We start from the raw sequence: 17,803 nt of genomic DNA, 5'->3' as shown, positions 1-17,803 counted from the left end.
TTGGTGGATATTGTGGGTCGAATTGTGTCCGCCATCATGATCCCCTCGCTCCCCCCACCCACCCAGGATCTACGAATGCGATCTTATTTGGAACAGTCTTTGCGTGTGTGATTCAATTAGTTAATGAGGGGCCAGCATCCTGTATGAGCGCTGGTTCAAGTCCCGGCTGTTCCACTCCCTGCTGATGCGCCTTGATGGAGTTCCAGGCTCCTGCAGTTAATGAATAAATTGTCCCAGATTGGATTAGGGTGCGGCCTAAATCCAACGACTGTTATTCTTGTAAGGAGCAATCGAGAGAGATTGATTGGTTTCAAGGCACCCACACTCACTGAGACGGTCCCGTGAGCCAGGGACGGAGGCGAGGAAGGATTTCTCCCTGCGGAGACTCGAGGGATATGGGCTTTTTCGGCCCCTTCATTTCTGGCTCCTAGCATCTAGAACGGTGAGAGGATGAGGCTCCTGCGGCTTGAAGCCACCTGGTGTGTCGGTTTGCAGGAAGTTCTTACAGCAGTCCGGGGACATGAACCCAGCTGTGTTGGGTGTAGGCCCCCAGGGTGCCTGGGCTGAGCTGGCCGGAACGCCCAGGCTCCCTGTCTGTGGACCCTACGCTCAGTGCTTGGGCTTCCTCACAGCATGGCCGCCCCGGAGCGGTAGGACTTCCCCAGAGCGTGTGTTCCAAAGTGAAGGGAAAGATGGCCATCTCCCAAAGCCTGGTTCCAGAGCCCGCAAACGGCGATGGCCGCCAGCTTCCGATCATCGTCCCTGGATTCAGGGGGCGGAGAGCCGGACCCTGCCCCAAGGAGTCGCCACAAGGACAGGTGGTGGCATTTGTGCCTGGAGGAAGCCTTGAACACCCGACCATCCCTCTCCTGTCCCCAGACCCCAGGGGAAGGTGCCCTGTCGTCTTCATGAGCCACGAAGCCCCTGGGGGATGGGCAGCCTCGGCGGACAGTGAGGACCCACACTCTCCAGTACCCTGCCCCAAGAGTGCAGCTACAGTGGGAAGGCCAGTCTCTCCCCATCAGCTCCATGGCATCCGGGGGACCACAGCTCACCTTTGTCCCCTGCCCCAGAGCGCCCGGGACAACACAGTCCTGATCTCAAGTCTGCTCCGGGGTGCACCAAGGGGTCCGGTGGCGGCTTCTCTTCGGTCTGCCTCCCTTCCCAGAGCACGCAGGGAGAGGCGACACAGCAGGTGCACGTCCACAGGGGGTGCCCGAGTGCCTGGGTCATCCAATGAGTCCAGGACCCTCGCCCCGTCCTCCTCCCAGCAGGTGCGACAGAGAAGGGTGGGTACGGTACAAAAATCTTTATTTAAGTATAAAATAAATAATGTGAATATTAATGAATAAAAACAGCACTAGCGACAACAATACTCATCACAGCCAGGGGTCCCCGCCCGTGGCTCTGCAGCTGGGGAGACGCGGGTCCAGGGACGGACGAGAGGGGTCCCCCCGGATCCAGCCCGGGGTGGGAGCTGGGGGGGCTCAGGTCCAGAGGAGGGTGACCCCCCACAGTCTGGAGGTGGCCAGCGCGGTGAGGAGGAGGCCGAGCGGGGCCGGGCCGGGCCGGGGGGCGCCTGCCCTGCGGTGCTCGGCGTCCGAGGCCGGGCCGTTGCAGCCGGGGCCCGCACAGCAGGTGACGTTGAGGTGGGTCAGGCTGTACGCCTCGGCCACGTGCAGGCTTTGGCACCAGGACGCGGTGGCGCAGCCGCGGACCGTGTAGCTCGGGTTCCCCAGCCCTGAGGAGACAGAAGCCCGCGTGAGCCTCCCGGCCCTGTGCTCCAGCAGGTGCAGGCGCCGCCGGGGGGCCCGGAGACCCCTGGGCAGCGCGAAGCCAGGGGTCCGGACGCGATGCTGAGCCCTGGCCTGGCCTCCCCGTCCTCCGCGGAGTGTTCCAGAAACCCCAGGACGCAGCCTGAAGGCTGAGCATATGCAGGGCCCCAGCTGTCTTCTCTTAGCCAGACACTCGGGCCATGTGCGGCGCAGACAATGCCAGGCTTCTCGCCGCGCTTTGTGTTGTTGTTTGGGGGAAATACAGGCGTTTTTCATGGGAGAAATATGTGACTTTTCTTACAGCTATAGCTATAACTGTTACTGCAGAAGGAATAAATAAGCCGTTAGAGTTTTTCTCAGTTCTAATTCCAGCGCCGTATATAGGTATGGATGCCACTCACACAAACAGTGATTTTTTTTTTTTTTTTTTTTAGGCGCCTGAGAGAATGTTAAGACCAGAGAGGGGGCCGGCGCTGTGGCTCGGCAGGCCGGCACCACCTGCCCCGCGGGCACCTCCCTATGGGCGCTGGTTCAAGTCCCGGCTGCTCTACTTCCGATCCGAGCCCCTACTAAAGGGCCTGAGGAAGCCGCAGAGGTTGGGCCAAGCGCTTGGGCCCCTGCACCCACGTGGGAGGCCTGGACGGAGCGCCTGGCTGCCGGCTTCGGTCTGGATCAGCCCGGGCTGTCGGCAGCCATTGGGGGAACAAAGCAGTGGATGGAAGCTCTCTGTCTCTCCCCCGCTCCCTTCAACTCTGCTAAATGAATGAATGAATGAATGAGCGAGTGAATGAATGAGTCTATCTCAAGGGTAAAACAAAAAGGACCGAAAACTTGAGAACCTCTGGACTACAGGGACCTTCCCAGACGTCCCTGGGTGAAAGCGTGTGCCCACAGGAAGTCCCGCCCCACGGAAGCCCACGGCAGAACGTCCAGCGCCTGGCTACTATTGGTGCCCTCCCGAAGGAAGTCCCGCCTTTCCCACAGGAAGGCCCGCCTCTCACGCTGCCCCTAGTTAAGCGTCCCCGGCCCGCGCCCCGCAGAGCCTCACCGTCGGTGCCGGTGGCCTCCAGGCACCGGTTCATGGGCCCCCGGCAGTCGGTGAGGGTCGTCTCATCCGAGGAGCACCCGTGGGTGCTGTTGCCCTCACAGCTGTGGCACTGGAGGCCGTTGGGCGGCAGGTTGTGCAGCTCCAGCACTGGGGAGAAGACAGGGGCGCGGGCCGCGGGGGTCAGCGGTCAGCGCGCGGGGCCGTCGGGGGCGAGGCCCGGCCCTGGGGGCGTCCCCGGGGCGAGCAGAGCGGGAGCCCCTTATCTGACCCCCACCCCTGCCCGGCCCGCCGCTGCCAGCCTTCGGGGAGGAAGCCAGAGGCCATGAGCTCTGCCTCTTAAAAAACCTGTCTAGGTTTTGGTTGAAAAGGAAGCCATGCCTGGAAGGGGCTTTCAACAAGTTCGTGAATCCACGGGTGTCATGGGTGGGCGTGGATTTCAAAGCCACGGGCGGGACGGCTTGGCTTGGAGACGTGAGGGGGGCAGATGGGGGCTCGCTCCGCCGGGCACCTCCCTGCCCGCCCCAGGCTCCCCTGCGCCCCCCCTACCTGGGCCCTTGTTGCAGTTGGAGGTGTTACAGCACAGCAGGAAGTGGAAGGTGTGGTTGTTGTGGAAGCCCGTGGGCCCCGGGCAGCCAGGCAGGTGGCCACAGCCGCGGGAGTGGTGTTCATCCCGCAGGCTCCCTGGGGGGCAGAGGGCAGAGGTCACTGTGGATGAGGGCCCCCATTCTGCCCGTCTCTGCACCACAGGATTTATTCCGGGAAGCCAAAAGACTACGTTTCCCCGGCCTCTCCCGCCGTGGGATGCAGTTCTGGTCATGTGATAGGAGTGGACCTGCTGACTGGGCCTTGCAGAGGGGAACCCGCACACCCTTCCTTCTTCTGGGATTTGACCACGAGGTCTGGGGCTCTGGCAGCCACCTTGGACTACAAGGCAGTCTTGAGAATGGAGGTGACACGTAAGAAATGGAAGGCATCTGGTCCCCGCCGACTCTGGGGCTGTCCTCGTGGCCCTGGGCTTCCGATCCCTGGACTTCCCGCCTGTGACCTGGGGCTCACGGGCCAGTGCAGGCGGACAGGAGGGGTTCCCGGCAGGTGGGGGCTCACCTTCCTGGCTTCGGTGGCTCACCACCTCCAGACACTGGTCTCCAGGGTTCCGGCACTGCAGGCTCTGCTCCCGGCTCCTCTCACAGCTCATGTCCGAGGAGGCACAGGAAGCACATTCCAGGTAGCGGCCTCGGGGGAAGGAGGGAGCCTGGCCTGTTTGGAAGAGAGGCAGGCGGCTGTGGCTGCACGGGGGCGTCCTGGGGCCCCAGCTCCCCCCAGGCTGCTGCTCCCCTCATCCTGCCCTCGGCGCTGTCCGCGCTGCCTCCTGAGTGCTTCTGGAATCCCTGTCTTCCTCGGCAGCCCCTCTGGGCCCCCAGCCTCGACACCGCGCAGGCCTCCCACGCCCCACGGGCTCCCCGGCTTGGTGTCTGCTGTAGCCTCGGCCTGGGACGCCCTTCCTGGCTCCCTCCTCTCCCGACCCGCCTCAGGCTTCAAGTATCATCTGCAATCTCCCCTCCACCCGGGTGGCCCCCAAAGATCCTGTGTCCCGGAACTCATGCCCTCGTGCAGGCCTTGGAGTGGGTGTTTGGCACCGCGGCTGAGGTGTGGCTTGGGGTGTCCACGCCGGACCAGAGCCTGGGCGCACGTCTCGGCTGTGCCCCCATCCGGCTTCCTGCTCACCCACCCACCCTCGGAGGCAGCCGGCAATGACTCAAGTGGTTGAGTCCCTGCCCCCGACACGGGAGACCAGGAGCGCACTTCCGGTTCCCAGCTCCTGGCTTTGGCCTGGCCCAGCTCTGACTGTTGGGGCATCTGGGGGGTGAACCAGCTGATGAGAGCTCTGTGCCCCCCTCTCCCCTCGTATGTGTGTCTGACCAATAGGATAGGGAAAAGCAGACCCTGTGCCTTGTGCCTGGCCGGCTCGGCTGCCTCGGGGGGTGGACGCTCCGCCAGCACCATGGAGAGGTCCCTACGGCAGGGGAGGGAGGTCCCGGCCAAAGCCATGTGAGCAGCCCTGCCTCACGGCCTCACGGCGCTCCGGTGACAGAGCCTGAGCCACAGGAACCCAGCTGAGCTGCCCTGGGACCCTCGACATTTAGAAACTTCGCCAACTCCTGCATGCTTGGCTTCGCCTTCTGTTTTGGGGCAGTCGGCAATCGATTATGGGGGCTGGCATCGTGGCACAGTGGGTCAAACCCCGCCTCTGATGCCTGCATTCCATCTCGGAGCACTGGTTCGAGTCCCGGCTGCTCCCCTTCCACTCTAACTCCCTGCTATGGCCTGGGAGAGCAGCGGAGGGCGGTCCAAGTGCCTGGGCCCCTGCCACGCACATGGGAGACCCGGATGGAGTACCAGGCTCCTGCCTTCGGCATGGCCCAGCCCCATCCACTGTGGCCAGTTGGGGAGTGAACCAGTGGCTGGAAGACTGCTCTCTCTCTCTCTGCCACTCTGCCTTTCAAATACATAAATCTTTTTTTGCACTCCATCTGCAATTTTTTCATACTGCGCATTTTCTACGAACTTTCTGAAGTCCCGTTGTACACTGGCTGTGCCCGGGGGCAGAGCCTCACTTGACTGAGCCACGTTAAGTTTCTCGTGGCCCTTCTGGTGCAGGCCAACTGGATGGGTGCCTGTTCCTTGGACACACCAGGGCCGTTCCTGGGCCCAGGCCTTGGCGCTCACCCTCCCCTTCCTGACCCCAGATATCCGGCCTGAGTCCGGGCCAAGTCTTAGGAAGCACAGGGCTGCCTCGGCCCGGGCACTTGGCTGCCAGGCAAGTGCAATTAGGTGAATCACCCACAGCCCAGCCAGATCATCTCCTTCCAAGAACAGCGCCAGGCCCACAGCCCGGGCCTCCTCACGCGAGCGTCCACCAGAGGGAAACCCAGCCTCGTCACTGCCCAAACAGCTGTGGCGAGAGTTGCCGTCAGGGTCTCTGGGACTTCCGGGCACAGGGGTCCCCGGGGTCGTAGCCCCTGGGCGTCTCAGGGTGTGGACTGTTTCCCACGGGGAAGCCATCTCCCGAGCTAGCTTCCCTTTCACTGCCAACTCTTCTCGGAGCTCCAGACCTGCACACAGCACACAAAGGATGCTCCTGGCTGCACCTCAAACACCCGAGTCCCCACCTGCCCGCAGCTGAACCCTCCCCCCCTCCTGAGTTCTGGGGGCTCCGTCCCAGACCCTCAGGGCAGAAACCAGAACTATCCCTTCATCCTCACAGGCACACATCAGCCTGGAGACGTCTGTCCTGTCCTGGAGTTATCAGTCTTCTGAAAAGTTATTTACTGAGAGAGAGAGAGAGAGAGAGAGAGAGATATGCGCACTCCCATCTACCTGTTCACTCCCCAAATGCCCATGGCGGCTGGGGCTCGACAGAGGCTAAAGCCGGGAACCAGAAATCCCTTCGAGGTCTCCCAAACCGCTTGAGCCATCATGGCCACCTCCCGGGGTCTCCATGAGTAGGGCGTGGAGTCAGGAGCCAGAGGCGGGCATCAGACCCAAGCCCCGCAGTACGGGATGCGGGCGTCTCGACCAGCGTCTTAGCTGGCAGGTCAGACTCCCCCTCCACTGTTCAGTCGTTTTGCTCTGCTGCTTCTAAGCCCTTCTGAGCACACCTACGGAGTCTTCAGTTTTGTTCTCCATTTCCTATTTGACTCTTGAAGAATGAATTCCAGATGACAAAACTTATCATTCCCTCTATTGTTGAATACGTACATATTTGTAAAGATTTGGTTATTTATCTGAAAGGCAGATTTACAGAGAGACATAGGAGAGATCTCCCATCTACTGTTCACTCCCCAAATGGCCACAGTGCCCGGGGCTGGGCCAGGCCAAAGCCAGGAGCCTGGAACTCCATCCAGGTCTCCCACATGTGCGGCAGGGGCCCAAGCACTTGGTCCATATTCTGCTGCCTCCCAAATGCATTAGCAGGGAGCTGGATCAGAAGTGGAACAGCCGGGACTCGAACCAGCGCTCAAATGGGATGCCGGCATCTCAGGCAGCAGCCTTACCCACTGTGCCGACTCCAGTCCCCATGTTTTGTTTTGTTTTAATATATTGATGGTAACTGTTTAAAGTTCCCTGTCGAAGAACTCCAATACCTGAATCTCTGAGAGTCTGTTTCTATTGTTGGGGCTTCCTTTGGTTCCTGGTCAGCTGGTCCAAGGGTACCTTGTAAGTTTTGATTCAATGCGAGACATCACAGAGCAAATTTGTACTGGGCCTAAGTGATGCTATCTTCTTCCAAAGAGGGTGGGGGGCTCTTCCTGTCAAGGACATGATGTGGGGTTTTGCGGGGCCAAGCCATTTCAGTGTCACCTCACCCCAAGTGAGGCCTCAGGAGGCCTGAGGGGTTCCCAGCCCTCCTGGCAGCCTCAGCCCAGCTCCCCCGCAGTGCTGGCTTCCGGGAGCCTCGCTGTGACTCCCCAGGCAGCACTGTCTGCTGGGAGCCTCGCTGTGACTCCCCAGGCAGTACTGGCTTCCGGGAGCCTCGCTGTGACTCCCCAGGCAGTACTGGCTTCCGGGAGCCTCGCTGTGACTCCCCAGGCAGTGCTGGCTTCCGGGAGCCTCGCTGTGACTCCCCAGGCAGTGCTGGCCTCCGGGAGCCTCGCTGTGACTCCCCAGGCAGTGCTGGCCTCCGGGAGCCTCGCTGTGACTCCCCAGGCAGTGCTGGCCTCCGGGAGCCTCGCTGTGACTCCCCAGGCAGTGCTGGCCTCCGGGAGCCTCGCTGTGACTCCCCAGGCAGTGCTGGCCTCCGGGAGCCTCGCTGTGACTCCCCAGGCAGTACTGTCTGCTGGGAGCCTCGCTGTGACTCCCCAGGCAGTACTGTCTGCTGGGAGCCTCGCTGTGACTCCCCAGGCAGCGCTGGCTTCCGGGAGCCTCGCTGTGACTTCCCAGGCAGTACTGTCTGCCGACCTCCCTGCGGGCTCACGCTGCACGTGTACAGCTTGCCAGCGACAGGAGGCACACAGGCAGCTTTGGGGGCCCCTGCCTGCCATTCCAGGATGTCACTTCTCGCCCTCAGCTCCAGCTCCCGACTTCTCAGTCTAGCGACTCCGTGTGTGTGGGCTCCGCTTCCCCTCCACGGCGGGGAATGGGGAGAGCACTCGGGGACAAGGCGGGCTGTGGCGGGCACTCAGCCTCTCTGCCTCTCTTCCTCCAAACACCCCCAGTTCCTCCCTCCATGTGCCGCTACCCAGGGGCTTCCACGGACTGTCTGCTTTGTCGGGTGTTTGTAGCTGTCCCCGGCAGAGGGATCGATCTGGTACAAGTGCCTCCACCGTGACTACAACTGCACGTCTGCCGCCGCCATCTCACCTGTCACTCAGGCCTGCTCACCTGACTGCTAGAGAGCTCTTACACCCGCCCACACACCTCCCTCCCTCTGCTGGCCTGACCCCTTAGGTCACATGCTCTCTTCTGCATCCAGACAACCTCGCCACCTGCAGCTTGGCTTCCCCTCTGCTATGCTTCCTCCCCTCTGGTCTTATGTTCTGGGGTGAGAATGATGTGTTAATAGTTTGTGATTGGGGCCTGCAATGTGGTGCGGTGGGTTAACACCCTGGCCTGAAGTGCCAGCATCCCATATGGATGCTGGTTTGAGTCCCGGCTGCTCCACTTCCCATCCAGCTCTCTGCTGTGGCCTGGGAAGGCAGTGGAAGTTAGCTCAAGTGCTTGGGCCCTGCACCTACATGGGAGACACAGGAGAAGCTCCTGGCTCCTGGCTTCAGATCAACACAGCTCCAGCCATTGTGGCCATCTGGGGAGTGAACCAGCAGATGGAAGACCGACCTCTCTCTCTCTCTCTCTCTCTCTCTCTCTCTCTCTCTCTCTGCCTTTCTGTTGGTCTACCTTTCAAATAAATCTTTAAAAACAATTTAAAAACATTTTTTTTGTGACCACGGGCAAGCATCCCAGTTTAAGCCACCGCCTGCAGTGCGGGCATCCCACGTGAGTGCTGGTTCAAGTCCTGGCTGCTCTGCCTCCAATCCAGCTCCCTGCCAATGCACCTGGGAAAACCTCAGGTCCCTGGGCCCCTGCCACTCACGTGGGAGACACAGATGGAGTCCCTGGCTCTTGGCTTTGGCCTGGTCCATCCCTGGCTGTTGCAATCATTTGGGACGTGAACCAAGAGGTGGAAGATCTCTTTCTCCCTTTGTCCTTCCCTCTCTTAACTCTGCCTTTCAAACACATAAATACATCTTTAAAAATATTGTGAGCATGATTTTCCCTGCTCAAAAGCTTCCTTCCCACTGCCCACAGGGCCCCGCGGAGCACGCACTGCCCTGCACTGGCTGCTCTCACCCCGCGCTGCCCCTGCACTGGCTGCTCTCGCCTCGCGCTGCCCCTGCACTGGCTGCTCTCACCCTCCCCACACCTCCCTTCCTCCAGCTGCTCCCTCCTGCTCCAGCGGGAGCCCCCCCCCCCACTGGTTCTCAAGCTGTCCCACCCGAGGGATCCCTCATCATCCAGCTTCTGGCAGGGCAGTTAAACCCCCGCTCGGGGCGCCCTCACCCGCCCGAGGGCCTGGGTTCCAGTGCCAGCTCTGCTCCCCTCATCCCGGCTTCCTGCTGATGCGCACCCTGGTGATGGCTCAGGTGCTTGGGGCAGGGACTATGTGGGAGACCAGACTGAATTAGGGGCTGCGTCCTAGCCCAGCCCCAGCTACTGCAGACATTTGGGGTGTGAAACAGTGGATGGAAGAGTCTCTCTCTCTCTCTCTCAAATGAAATAAATGAAGTTCAGCGTAGCTTCTGCTCCTCTGAGAACAGATGTGACCCTGTCCACGTCTTTTTCCTCCTTCCCTGCCCTGAGTCAGGTGTCTCCCCGGGGCCCCACAGCCCCTGCTCTTCCCTCACCCCAGCCCCCACCCTTCTGCCCCAACCTCCCCATCCCAGCCCCACCCCCTGCTTGTGCCTCGTCCGTCACAGCTCTGAGTACTCTGCCAGCCACTGAAGAGGCATCTGTCACCTTCCACACACACACACACACACATGCACGCAGGCACACACGCGTGCACACTCAGGACGGTGAACCCCATGGGGGCAGGGCTCGCGGAGGCCCACAGTTCTGCGTGCAGGAGAGACCACTCCAGTTGCCAGCAGGACCCCAAGATGGCTTGGAGAGGAGGGTGCTGCAGGTCTGCGAGTCACTCGATGCCTGGATTGGCAGCTGCCTCCCCACGCCCACTCCCACCTTCTCCCTACCCTCCACGCATCCCTGTGAGGCCCAGCAGGGGCCCAGGGGTCTGCTCTGGCACGGACCAGTCTCACGCATGCGTGTAGTCATCTGTCTGCTCCCATGCCTGACACAGAGCCAAGAGCTAGCGCTCTCCCCAGCTCGTCGGCCGGGACAGGAAGGCAGCATCCTGTCGGGTCACTTCCTTAAAGTGAGCGGCGGACTCAGGCCGGCCCGCAGGTGACAGCTTGGATGGATGCAAGCCTGGCAGAATCAGGACAGCCCAGGGCAGACGCGGCGCTGTGCTCGCTGACGTCACGCGACAGGTGGCCTCAGCCGGCTTCCTGTCCGACCCGGCCCCTCCCGCCGCCCTTACCCTAGGTCTCCTGTGGGATTTCCGGAGACTCTGATCCTTTCTAAGTCTTTTCCACAAACCGCGCAGACTCTAAAGCCCACACTGGGCCTCATGGAAGCCTCTTCAAAGACCCCCTCCCCAGGGGCCCTCCCCAGCCCATCGCAGCCTCTCCACCTCGATTTCTCTTAGGAGCCTCGTGTGTGCGTGCATCACGGCTGGGACCACCTCCTATCCCCACGAGAAAGCTGAGCTGGGCTACCAGAGGCTCCTCGTTGGCCCGGGGTCGGGGGTGGTCCGGGCTGCCACTCACCAGGTGTGGGCTTGTTGCACAGGTCTGACGCACACACGGTCTCCGTGAGCGTGATGATCTGCGGGCCGGTTCGGTAGCTCATGGTCCTGTTGGTCTTCTCTGGGTGGGCACAGCCTCTCTCCACCACCTTCAGCTCCTCCCCTCCTGGGAAGACGACGCTCGCTTAGCCACAGGTCCGCCGGGTCCCGCCCAGCCTCTGACGCTCCGGGTCTCTGGGGCCACCCCCTCCCAGGGCCAGTCTTTGCCAGGTCTCTCCTGTCATCCAAGTCCAATTCTACCTTTTCTAGAGTGACATACCCCAAGAGGAGCCTGCTCTTCCTCAGTAAGACACATCATGGAACATTCTGGATCCATGATCCATCGACCCCTGCTCCGTACCCCAGCGGGTGATGTCAGGAGGGAGTTGCCTCTTATAGGAACTTGTAAACGGAAATGCCAGCGCCAGCACTATGGCACAGTGTGTGAAGCCATCACCTGCTGTGTCAGCATCCCGGCTGCTCCACTTCCTGTCCAGCTCTCTGCTGTGGCCTGGGACAGCAGTAGGAGATGGCCCAAGTCCTTGGGCCCCTGCACCCAGGTGGGAGACCTGGAAGAAGCTCCTGGCCCCTGGCTTCGGATCAGCCCAGCTCCAGCTGTTGGGACCATCTGGGGAGTGAACTGGTGGATGGAAGACCTCTCTCTCTCTCTGTCTCTCCCTCTCTGTCTGCAACTCTACCTCTCAAAGAAATAAATAAAATCTGGCCGGCGCCGCGGCTCACTAGGCTAATCCTCAGCCTTGCGGCACCGGCACACGGGGTTCTAGTCCCGGTCGGGGCACCGATCCTGTCCCGGTTGCCCCTCTTCCAGGCCAGCTCTCTGCTGTGGCCCGGGAGTGCAGTGGAGGATGGCCCAAGTCCTTGGGTCCTGCACCCCATGGGAGACCAGGAGAAGCACCTGGCTCCTGCCATCGGATCAGCGCAGTGCGCTGGCCGCAGTGCGCTACCGCGGCGGCCATTGGAGGGTGAACCAACAGCAAAAAGGAAGACCTTTCTCTCTGTCTCTCTCTCACTGTCCACTCTGGCCGTCAAAAAAAAAAAAAAAAAAAAAAGAAAGAAATAAAATCTTAAAAAAAAAAAAAGTACAGGATGAGAATGATAGAATCACCCAACTTTGTAAAATAACAGCTTTTTGCCATATTTGTCTTGCTTTTTTTTTTTTTGAAACTGGAATTTAAAAGAGTTAAAACTCATTCACACCTCCCAAAGCCCACTCTCCTCATGCCCTGTCCAGAGGCAACCAGTGGTGGAGGTGATTCTCACACAGTGTGCCCGTGGCAACAGCGACTGTTGCTCCCAACAGGGGAGGGCCGTGCTGTGCAGCCCACTGCTCCCCCCCCCCGGTGTTGTGTTTCTGAGCTGCGTCCACACTGACACCTCCAGCGCTAGTTCTTTCCATGAACTGCTGCACAGAGACAGGGCCCAGCCAGCAGGGAAGGTGCCTGCATCCCATGTTAGAATCTCTGGGCTCAACACCTGGCCCTGTGGTAGCGGCAAAGCCGCTGCCTGCAGTGCCGGCATCCCATGTGGGCGCTGGTTCAAGTCCCGGCCGCTCCACTTCCCATCCAGCTCTCTGCTGTGGCCTGGGAAAGCAGTTGGGCCATCTCCTTGGGCCCCTGCACCTGTGTAGGGGACCTGGAAGAAGGTCCTGGCTCCTGGCTTTGGATAGGCACAGCTCCGGCCGTTGTGGCCAACTGGGGAGTGAACCAGCAGATGGAAGACCTCTCTCTCTCTGACTCTGCCTCTCTGTAACTCTACCTTTCAAATTAAGAGACACATCTTTAAAAATAAGACAAATACATCTAAAAAAAAAAAAAAGCGAAAAACCACCCGGCCCTGGCTCCCGACTCCAGATTCCTGTCCATGCAGACCCTGGGCGGCAGTGGCCATGGCTCAGTTACTTAGGCCCCTGCCACCGACATGGGAGGCCTGGCTGAGTTCCTGGCTCCTAGCGTCTGCCCTGGCTCAGTCCCGGCGCGGCTCCAGCCGTTGCTGGTATTTAGGGAGTGACCCAGCGGAGGGAAGCTCTCTGCCTCTCAGATGAACCAATAACGGAAAACCATCTCCTATCTCACCGCCTACCATCCCTACGTGATTACGCCGCGGCGCCGTGGCTGACTCCCGGCTGTTTCCCATCTCCATGTCACAAACACATTTGCTCAGAGCAGTCTTACACTCGTGTCCCTTGTGCACGCGTGGCCAAAATCGCTAGGAGCTGGCCTTCACCTGGGTCAAATCGCTGTGGACGCCGGGCATGGGGGTCTGCAGCGCCCCCCCAGCCCCAGCCCCAGCTCGCTGGATGTGGAAGCGGTCTCGGAGACGGGCGCCCCCGTGGGCCGGGGTCGTGGAACTCACCTTCCCACACGCGCAGTGCCGTGGTCCGGCAGAGAGCCCGGCCCGGCATGCACTCCTCCTCGCTGCAGGCCCCGGTGCGCTCGCACCTCACGCACCGCAGGCCCTGGGAGGCTGCGGAGAGAGGAGGGGACGGGAGAGGAGGGGTCATCGCAGCTCCGCTCCACGGGCCCCCCTCGCCCCTCACGCCTCGACGCCAAGACCCGGTGCGCAGGCCTCGGGCGCTCGCTTGGCTCTGCGCTCCCGGTTCTGCCCGCGTGGTCCCAGCGCTGGGCTCCAGCCTAGCCGGGTTTTGCGTTCCCTCTCCGCTCCCCGCAAACTTGTCCGCGCCTGGGAAGTCCCGCCCGCACGCCTGTGTCCGTCGGGACTTTCCATGCCGGTCCCTGTGGGTCCCCTCACCCCCGTCCAGGGATCCTCCCCGAGCCCCAGGGCGACCCTGGGGGCCCCTCTCGCGCCCGCACACCCCCCGGGCTCCCCGCCCACCTGTCCGTACCGAAGTTCTAACCCCGCCCACCAGCCTGCCCGAGTCTAATCCCAACCAATCGATCCCCCGCGAGGCGCTCTCCCCGCCCCCAGCTCCGCCCCGATATTAACGCCCCGCCCCTGCACGGCTCCTCGCTTCTAGACCCGCCCCTTGGTTCACCGCAGGTCCTAGCCCCGCCCCCAGCTCCCCGCGAGCTTCTAGCTCCGCCCCGACATTCTCTCCCCGCCCCTGCCTTTCTCCGCAGTTCGAGCCCAGGTCTCAGCCGCACCCGCTAGCCCCGCCCCCAGGATTTAGCCCCGCCCCGTAGCCCCTCCCAGCCGCCACGGGCCCGCCCCCAAGGCCTCCCCAGAGGTCCCGCCCCTCCCCGAGAGGTGACTGCTCCCGCCTGGCGGGTTACTCACCGCCGCACCCCGCACCCCGCACCCGCCCCGCCCTGACTCAGTGCCCCACGTTCTCCGGGGGAGACGGCGACCGGAGCGAGGGGCTCAGGGGGAGGGGAGGGTCCGCGAGGGGCGAGCCCCGGCGCCTGGAGTCCCGGCGTCAGGGCGGCAGTGTGGCTCCCGCCGCGCCCGGGGAAGCGGGGTGTAGCCCAGCCCGTTCGAGGAGGGCCTGGAGCAGCTGCCCCCGACCCCGCGGTCCCCAGCCACCGTCCCGGGCCCGGCGCTCGGCCGCGGAGCCTTCGGTCGGGGGGCGCAGGGGTGGGATCCCCTCCCCCAACTCCAGCCCCCATCAGACCGAGGCCCGGCCCCGCACTCAGCCCCGATCCCGCACGGGCGTCCGGGGGCCCAGCCCCTACCTGGAAGGCAGGTGTGCAGCCACAGCAGCGGCAGCAGCAGCAGCAGCGCGGGCGGCGGGCGGCCCATGTCCGGCGTCCGGAGGGCGGCTCCGTCCGCGCCTCCCTGCGCCTCTCCTCTCGTCCGGTCCCGGGAAGGCGAGTTTTGTGGCCCCGGGGCGGGGGGGTGGGTGGACTCCTCCCCGGCGTTTGCGAAACGGCCGGTCAGCCTCGGAGGCGTGGGCGCCTCCCCCTCCTCCCCCGCTGGCCTCCCCCCCCAAACTTCCCTGCCCCGGCCGGCGCGGCCGCCCCTGACTCACCGGCCCTGGTCACCGCGCCGTGCGCCCTGCCTGGCGCTCGGGGGCCCGGGCCCCGCCGGCCTCGGCTGGAGCTCCCCCTGCGAGCCTGGAAGGCGGCGGATGGCAGCAGCCTTGGGCTGTCAGCTTTGCTGGGCGGCACGGCGGCATGGTGGCCGGGCGGCACGCTGCTGAAATACTGGGGTGCGCATGGCGTGATGCGCACCCCAGTTTACCCGAAATGCGCTCCAGCCGCGGAGCGGGCGCTGGCGATGTCAGGCGGGAATTCCACTGACCCTTCTCCCGGTATGTAGAGGTGAACGTCCTCGCGCCTGCATTTATTTCAAAATTCCTTTGAGGAGACGAGAGCCACGTGTTCGCGTGCCGTATGTCTAGAAACTCGATGCGGGGGAGCTTACTGTGCTGTCCCTTCTCCTTTTCTGGGCGTTTGCAAGGGTGTGAAGTGAAAAACAGTGAAAGCAAACGCAGGAGACGAAGACGTGGCCCGTCCTGGGGGGCCGCTGGCAGCCGGAGCGGCTCCGAGCCGGTGACACGCCCGGCACAGCCGCTGGCCGCAGCGCAGCGCGAACGGCTCCTTCTACATTTCCCTACTCTGGACTGGACGCCGGCCAGGGAGCTGGGCCGCAGCCGGAAGTGAGGCCGCGTCCCCTCCCTGGTGGCGCTGACAGTGGTGGTGTGTGTGTGTGTGTGTGTGTGTTTTTTTCCAGGTCCATGCAGGAAATGAGGGCGGAGGTCCAAGGGTGCAGGAGAGCGGTGGGCTGTTTGGGCGCAGGGTGGAGGTGTGGAGGGGGTGGCCCAGAGGCTTCTCTGAGCAGTGAGGGAAGAGGTGGGGCAGACACGGGAACCTTTCCACGGCCAGTGCAAAGGCCCTGAGGTGGGAGCATGCCTGATACGATCTGGGAGCAGCAGCGGTCAGTGCGGCTGGACAGAGTGGGGGGGTAGGGATGGGTAAGTAGGGGCTACCTCTGCCTCTGCCACAGTGACTACACTGTTGTGATTCTTATGAATGTGTTGAAACCTTAACTAATAACACTAAGATAAAGTAAGAAACGTCGCAAAGAAATTCTCTTTCCTAAGTGTGACCCAGTGGCTAAGAGTGTGGGGACTGACCCCCCTCTGTGAGGCTCAGACGCCAGCTGTGTGGCCTCTGGCAGGTTCCTTAACCTCCCTGTGCCCCAAGCTGCTTACCTGGAATGCAGAGACAGCAAGCGTCCCCACCCCTTCACCCCTCACCCCTCACCCCTCACCCCTCACCCCTGCGCCAGTGTGTGTGCACCTGGGGTGTGTGTTTAGCCCGGAGGTTAAACACCTGCTAGGGTAGCCTGGTCCCTGCTAATGCAGACCCTGGGAGGCGGTGGTGCCGGCTCAAGTAATTGGGCCCCTGCCACCCACCTGGAAGACCTGGATTAGTCCTGGCTCCCGGCTCTGCTCTGATTCATTCCTGCTGTAGCAGGTGTTTGGAGAGCGGGCTAGCAGATACCAGTGCTCTCTTTGTGTCCGTCTCTGTCTCTCAAATTCATTCATTCATGTTAACATTATTTTCATTAATCAATATTTTTAAAGTATGCATCTGAGATGCTTGCCAAAGAGCCTGGTGCATAGTAAGTGCTCAATATAAATTGCTGCTGCCGCTGTCTTTTAAAATTTTTTGTTTTAATTTTTTTTTTTTTGGTTTAAAGTTTTTGCTTTCAGTTTATTTGAAAGGCAGAGCAAATGAGAGAGAGAGAGAGAGAGAGAGAGAATATATCTTCTACCCTGCTGCCTCCCAGGGTGTGCACTAGCAGGACGCTGGGCTGGACACAGAGGAGCCAGGACTGGACCCGGGTACCCGGACGTGGGCTGCGGCGGTCCCGAGTGCTGCCGTCACGGCTGCACCCCCTCCCCACCCCCAGCTTGTTATTGGCACTGCACTTCCTCTTCCCGGAGGCGGATGGGCGCAGGAGCCTGAGGTCAGCAGCTGCGGGGGCCGCTTGGCCCAACACCGCCCGTCCCGGAGCCTCAGTTTCCCGGTCTGGAAAGCAGAGCTCCTCTTGGCTTGCGTGAAGCCTGAACGAGACCTTGGAGGGCGCGGGTGGGGAGAGCCGGGGGGTCCAGGCGGGGTGAAGACCCCGCTCGGCCTCTCACTCCACCTGAGAAGTGGGTCTAGGGAGTGGGAGGCATCTCCCAGCGGGAAGAAAACCCAGGCTCGGGGCGGGGTCCCATGGAGCCCTGTGGCGCACAGGCCACTTCCTGGGCGGGGTGGCCCTGTGGATCTGACCCACAAGCTCCCCGCCCCCCCTCGCACCGCTCTGGTCTCCTGACATCTGTCTTGTTCTTTCTCTTGTTCTGCCCCTCTTTCTCTCTGTTGCTTTCTCTCCTGCTCCTGTCTCTGCATTTGTCTATTGACTGCTCCGCTGTTCTCTTTCTCCATATTTGTCTATTTCTTTGTGTTGTTTCTGCTCTCTCTCTCTCTCTCTCTCTCTCTCTCTCTCTCTCTCTCTCTCGTTGTCTTTCCTGCAAGTGACACACACCTGGAAGCTTCCTGTGACGAACTGCGGGAGGGGCAGGCAGGAGTCAGGACAGCATCCGGGAAATGGGGAAGACGTCACCGTCACGGTGACTCACGGGCCGCCTTCTGGGTCACAGGTGAGGCCCTGGGGTTTCGGGGACTTCCCCAGCCTGAGAGGAGGATTTTGTGCCTCTGGGAAGAGTGTGTGTGTGTGTGTGTGTGTGTGTGTGTCAGAGAGAGAGAGGCTAGAGATAGATAGGGAGGGAGAGACTGACAGGGAGAGATAGGCAGTGAGAGAGAGAGATAGGGAGTGAGAGCGAGAGGGAGGGAGGGAGGGAGGGAGAAAACGAGATTGATGGAGGGGGTCTGCCTTCAGAGAGAGAAAAGTGAACAGACAGGGCTGGCGTCCTGGTGCAGGGGGTAAAACTGCTGCTTGCGACACTGGGGTCCCATGTGGGCACCAGTTCGAGTCCCGGCCGCTCCACTTCCAATCCAGCTCCCTGCTAATGGCCTGGGAAAGCAGTGGAGGATGGCCCAAGTGCCTGGGACCCCACACCCACATGGGAGACCTAGAGGAAGCTCCTGGCTCCTGGCTTTGTTCTGGCCCAGCCCTGGCTGTTGCAGCCATTTGGGGAGTGAACCAGCC

The 17,803-nt window shown here is 61.7% G+C and overlaps 2 protein-coding genes across 4 annotated transcripts in view; one reads left to right on the top strand and one right to left on the bottom strand.

The window, feature by feature from the left end:
- Positions 1-1,277: 1,277 nt before the first annotated feature.
- Positions 1,278-14,478, bottom strand: PLAUR (plasminogen activator, urokinase receptor). Of its 2 annotated transcripts, none has more exons than XM_062176480.1 (7): positions 14,377-14,478; positions 13,100-13,210; positions 10,710-10,853; positions 3,928-4,080; positions 3,370-3,504; positions 2,824-2,970; positions 1,278-1,741 (listed from the first exon to the last, which is right to left on the bottom strand). In XM_062176480.1, the coding sequence occupies exons 1-7, from the start codon at positions 14,441-14,443 to the stop codon at positions 1,488-1,490; spliced, it is 1,011 nt and encodes a 336-aa protein (XP_062032464.1). In that variant the 5' UTR covers positions 14,444-14,478; the 3' UTR covers positions 1,278-1,487. The 2 variants fall into 2 exon arrangements, with proteins under 2 accessions (XP_062032464.1, XP_062032465.1); XM_062176481.1 differs by lacking the exon at positions 1,278-1,741 and adding an exon at positions 1,860-2,530.
- Positions 14,479-14,781: 303 nt separating this feature from the next.
- Positions 14,782-17,803, top strand: part of IRGC (immunity related GTPase cinema) — a 30,301-nt gene continuing 27,279 nt past the window's right edge. For both annotated transcript variants that reach the window (XR_009864455.1, XM_062177218.1), the window contains exon 1: positions 14,782-14,954. The gene's annotated coding sequence lies outside the window, so the exon portion shown is untranslated. The remainder of the gene's footprint in view (positions 14,955-17,803) is intronic.

This window comes from Lepus europaeus, chromosome 19 (genome assembly GCF_033115175.1).
Source record: "Lepus europaeus isolate LE1 chromosome 19, mLepTim1.pri, whole genome shotgun sequence".
Lineage (NCBI taxonomy): Eukaryota > Metazoa > Chordata > Mammalia > Lagomorpha > Leporidae > Lepus > Lepus europaeus.
The sequence above is the reverse complement of the archived record's forward strand: the minus strand, read 5'-3'. Positions and strand labels throughout refer to the sequence as shown.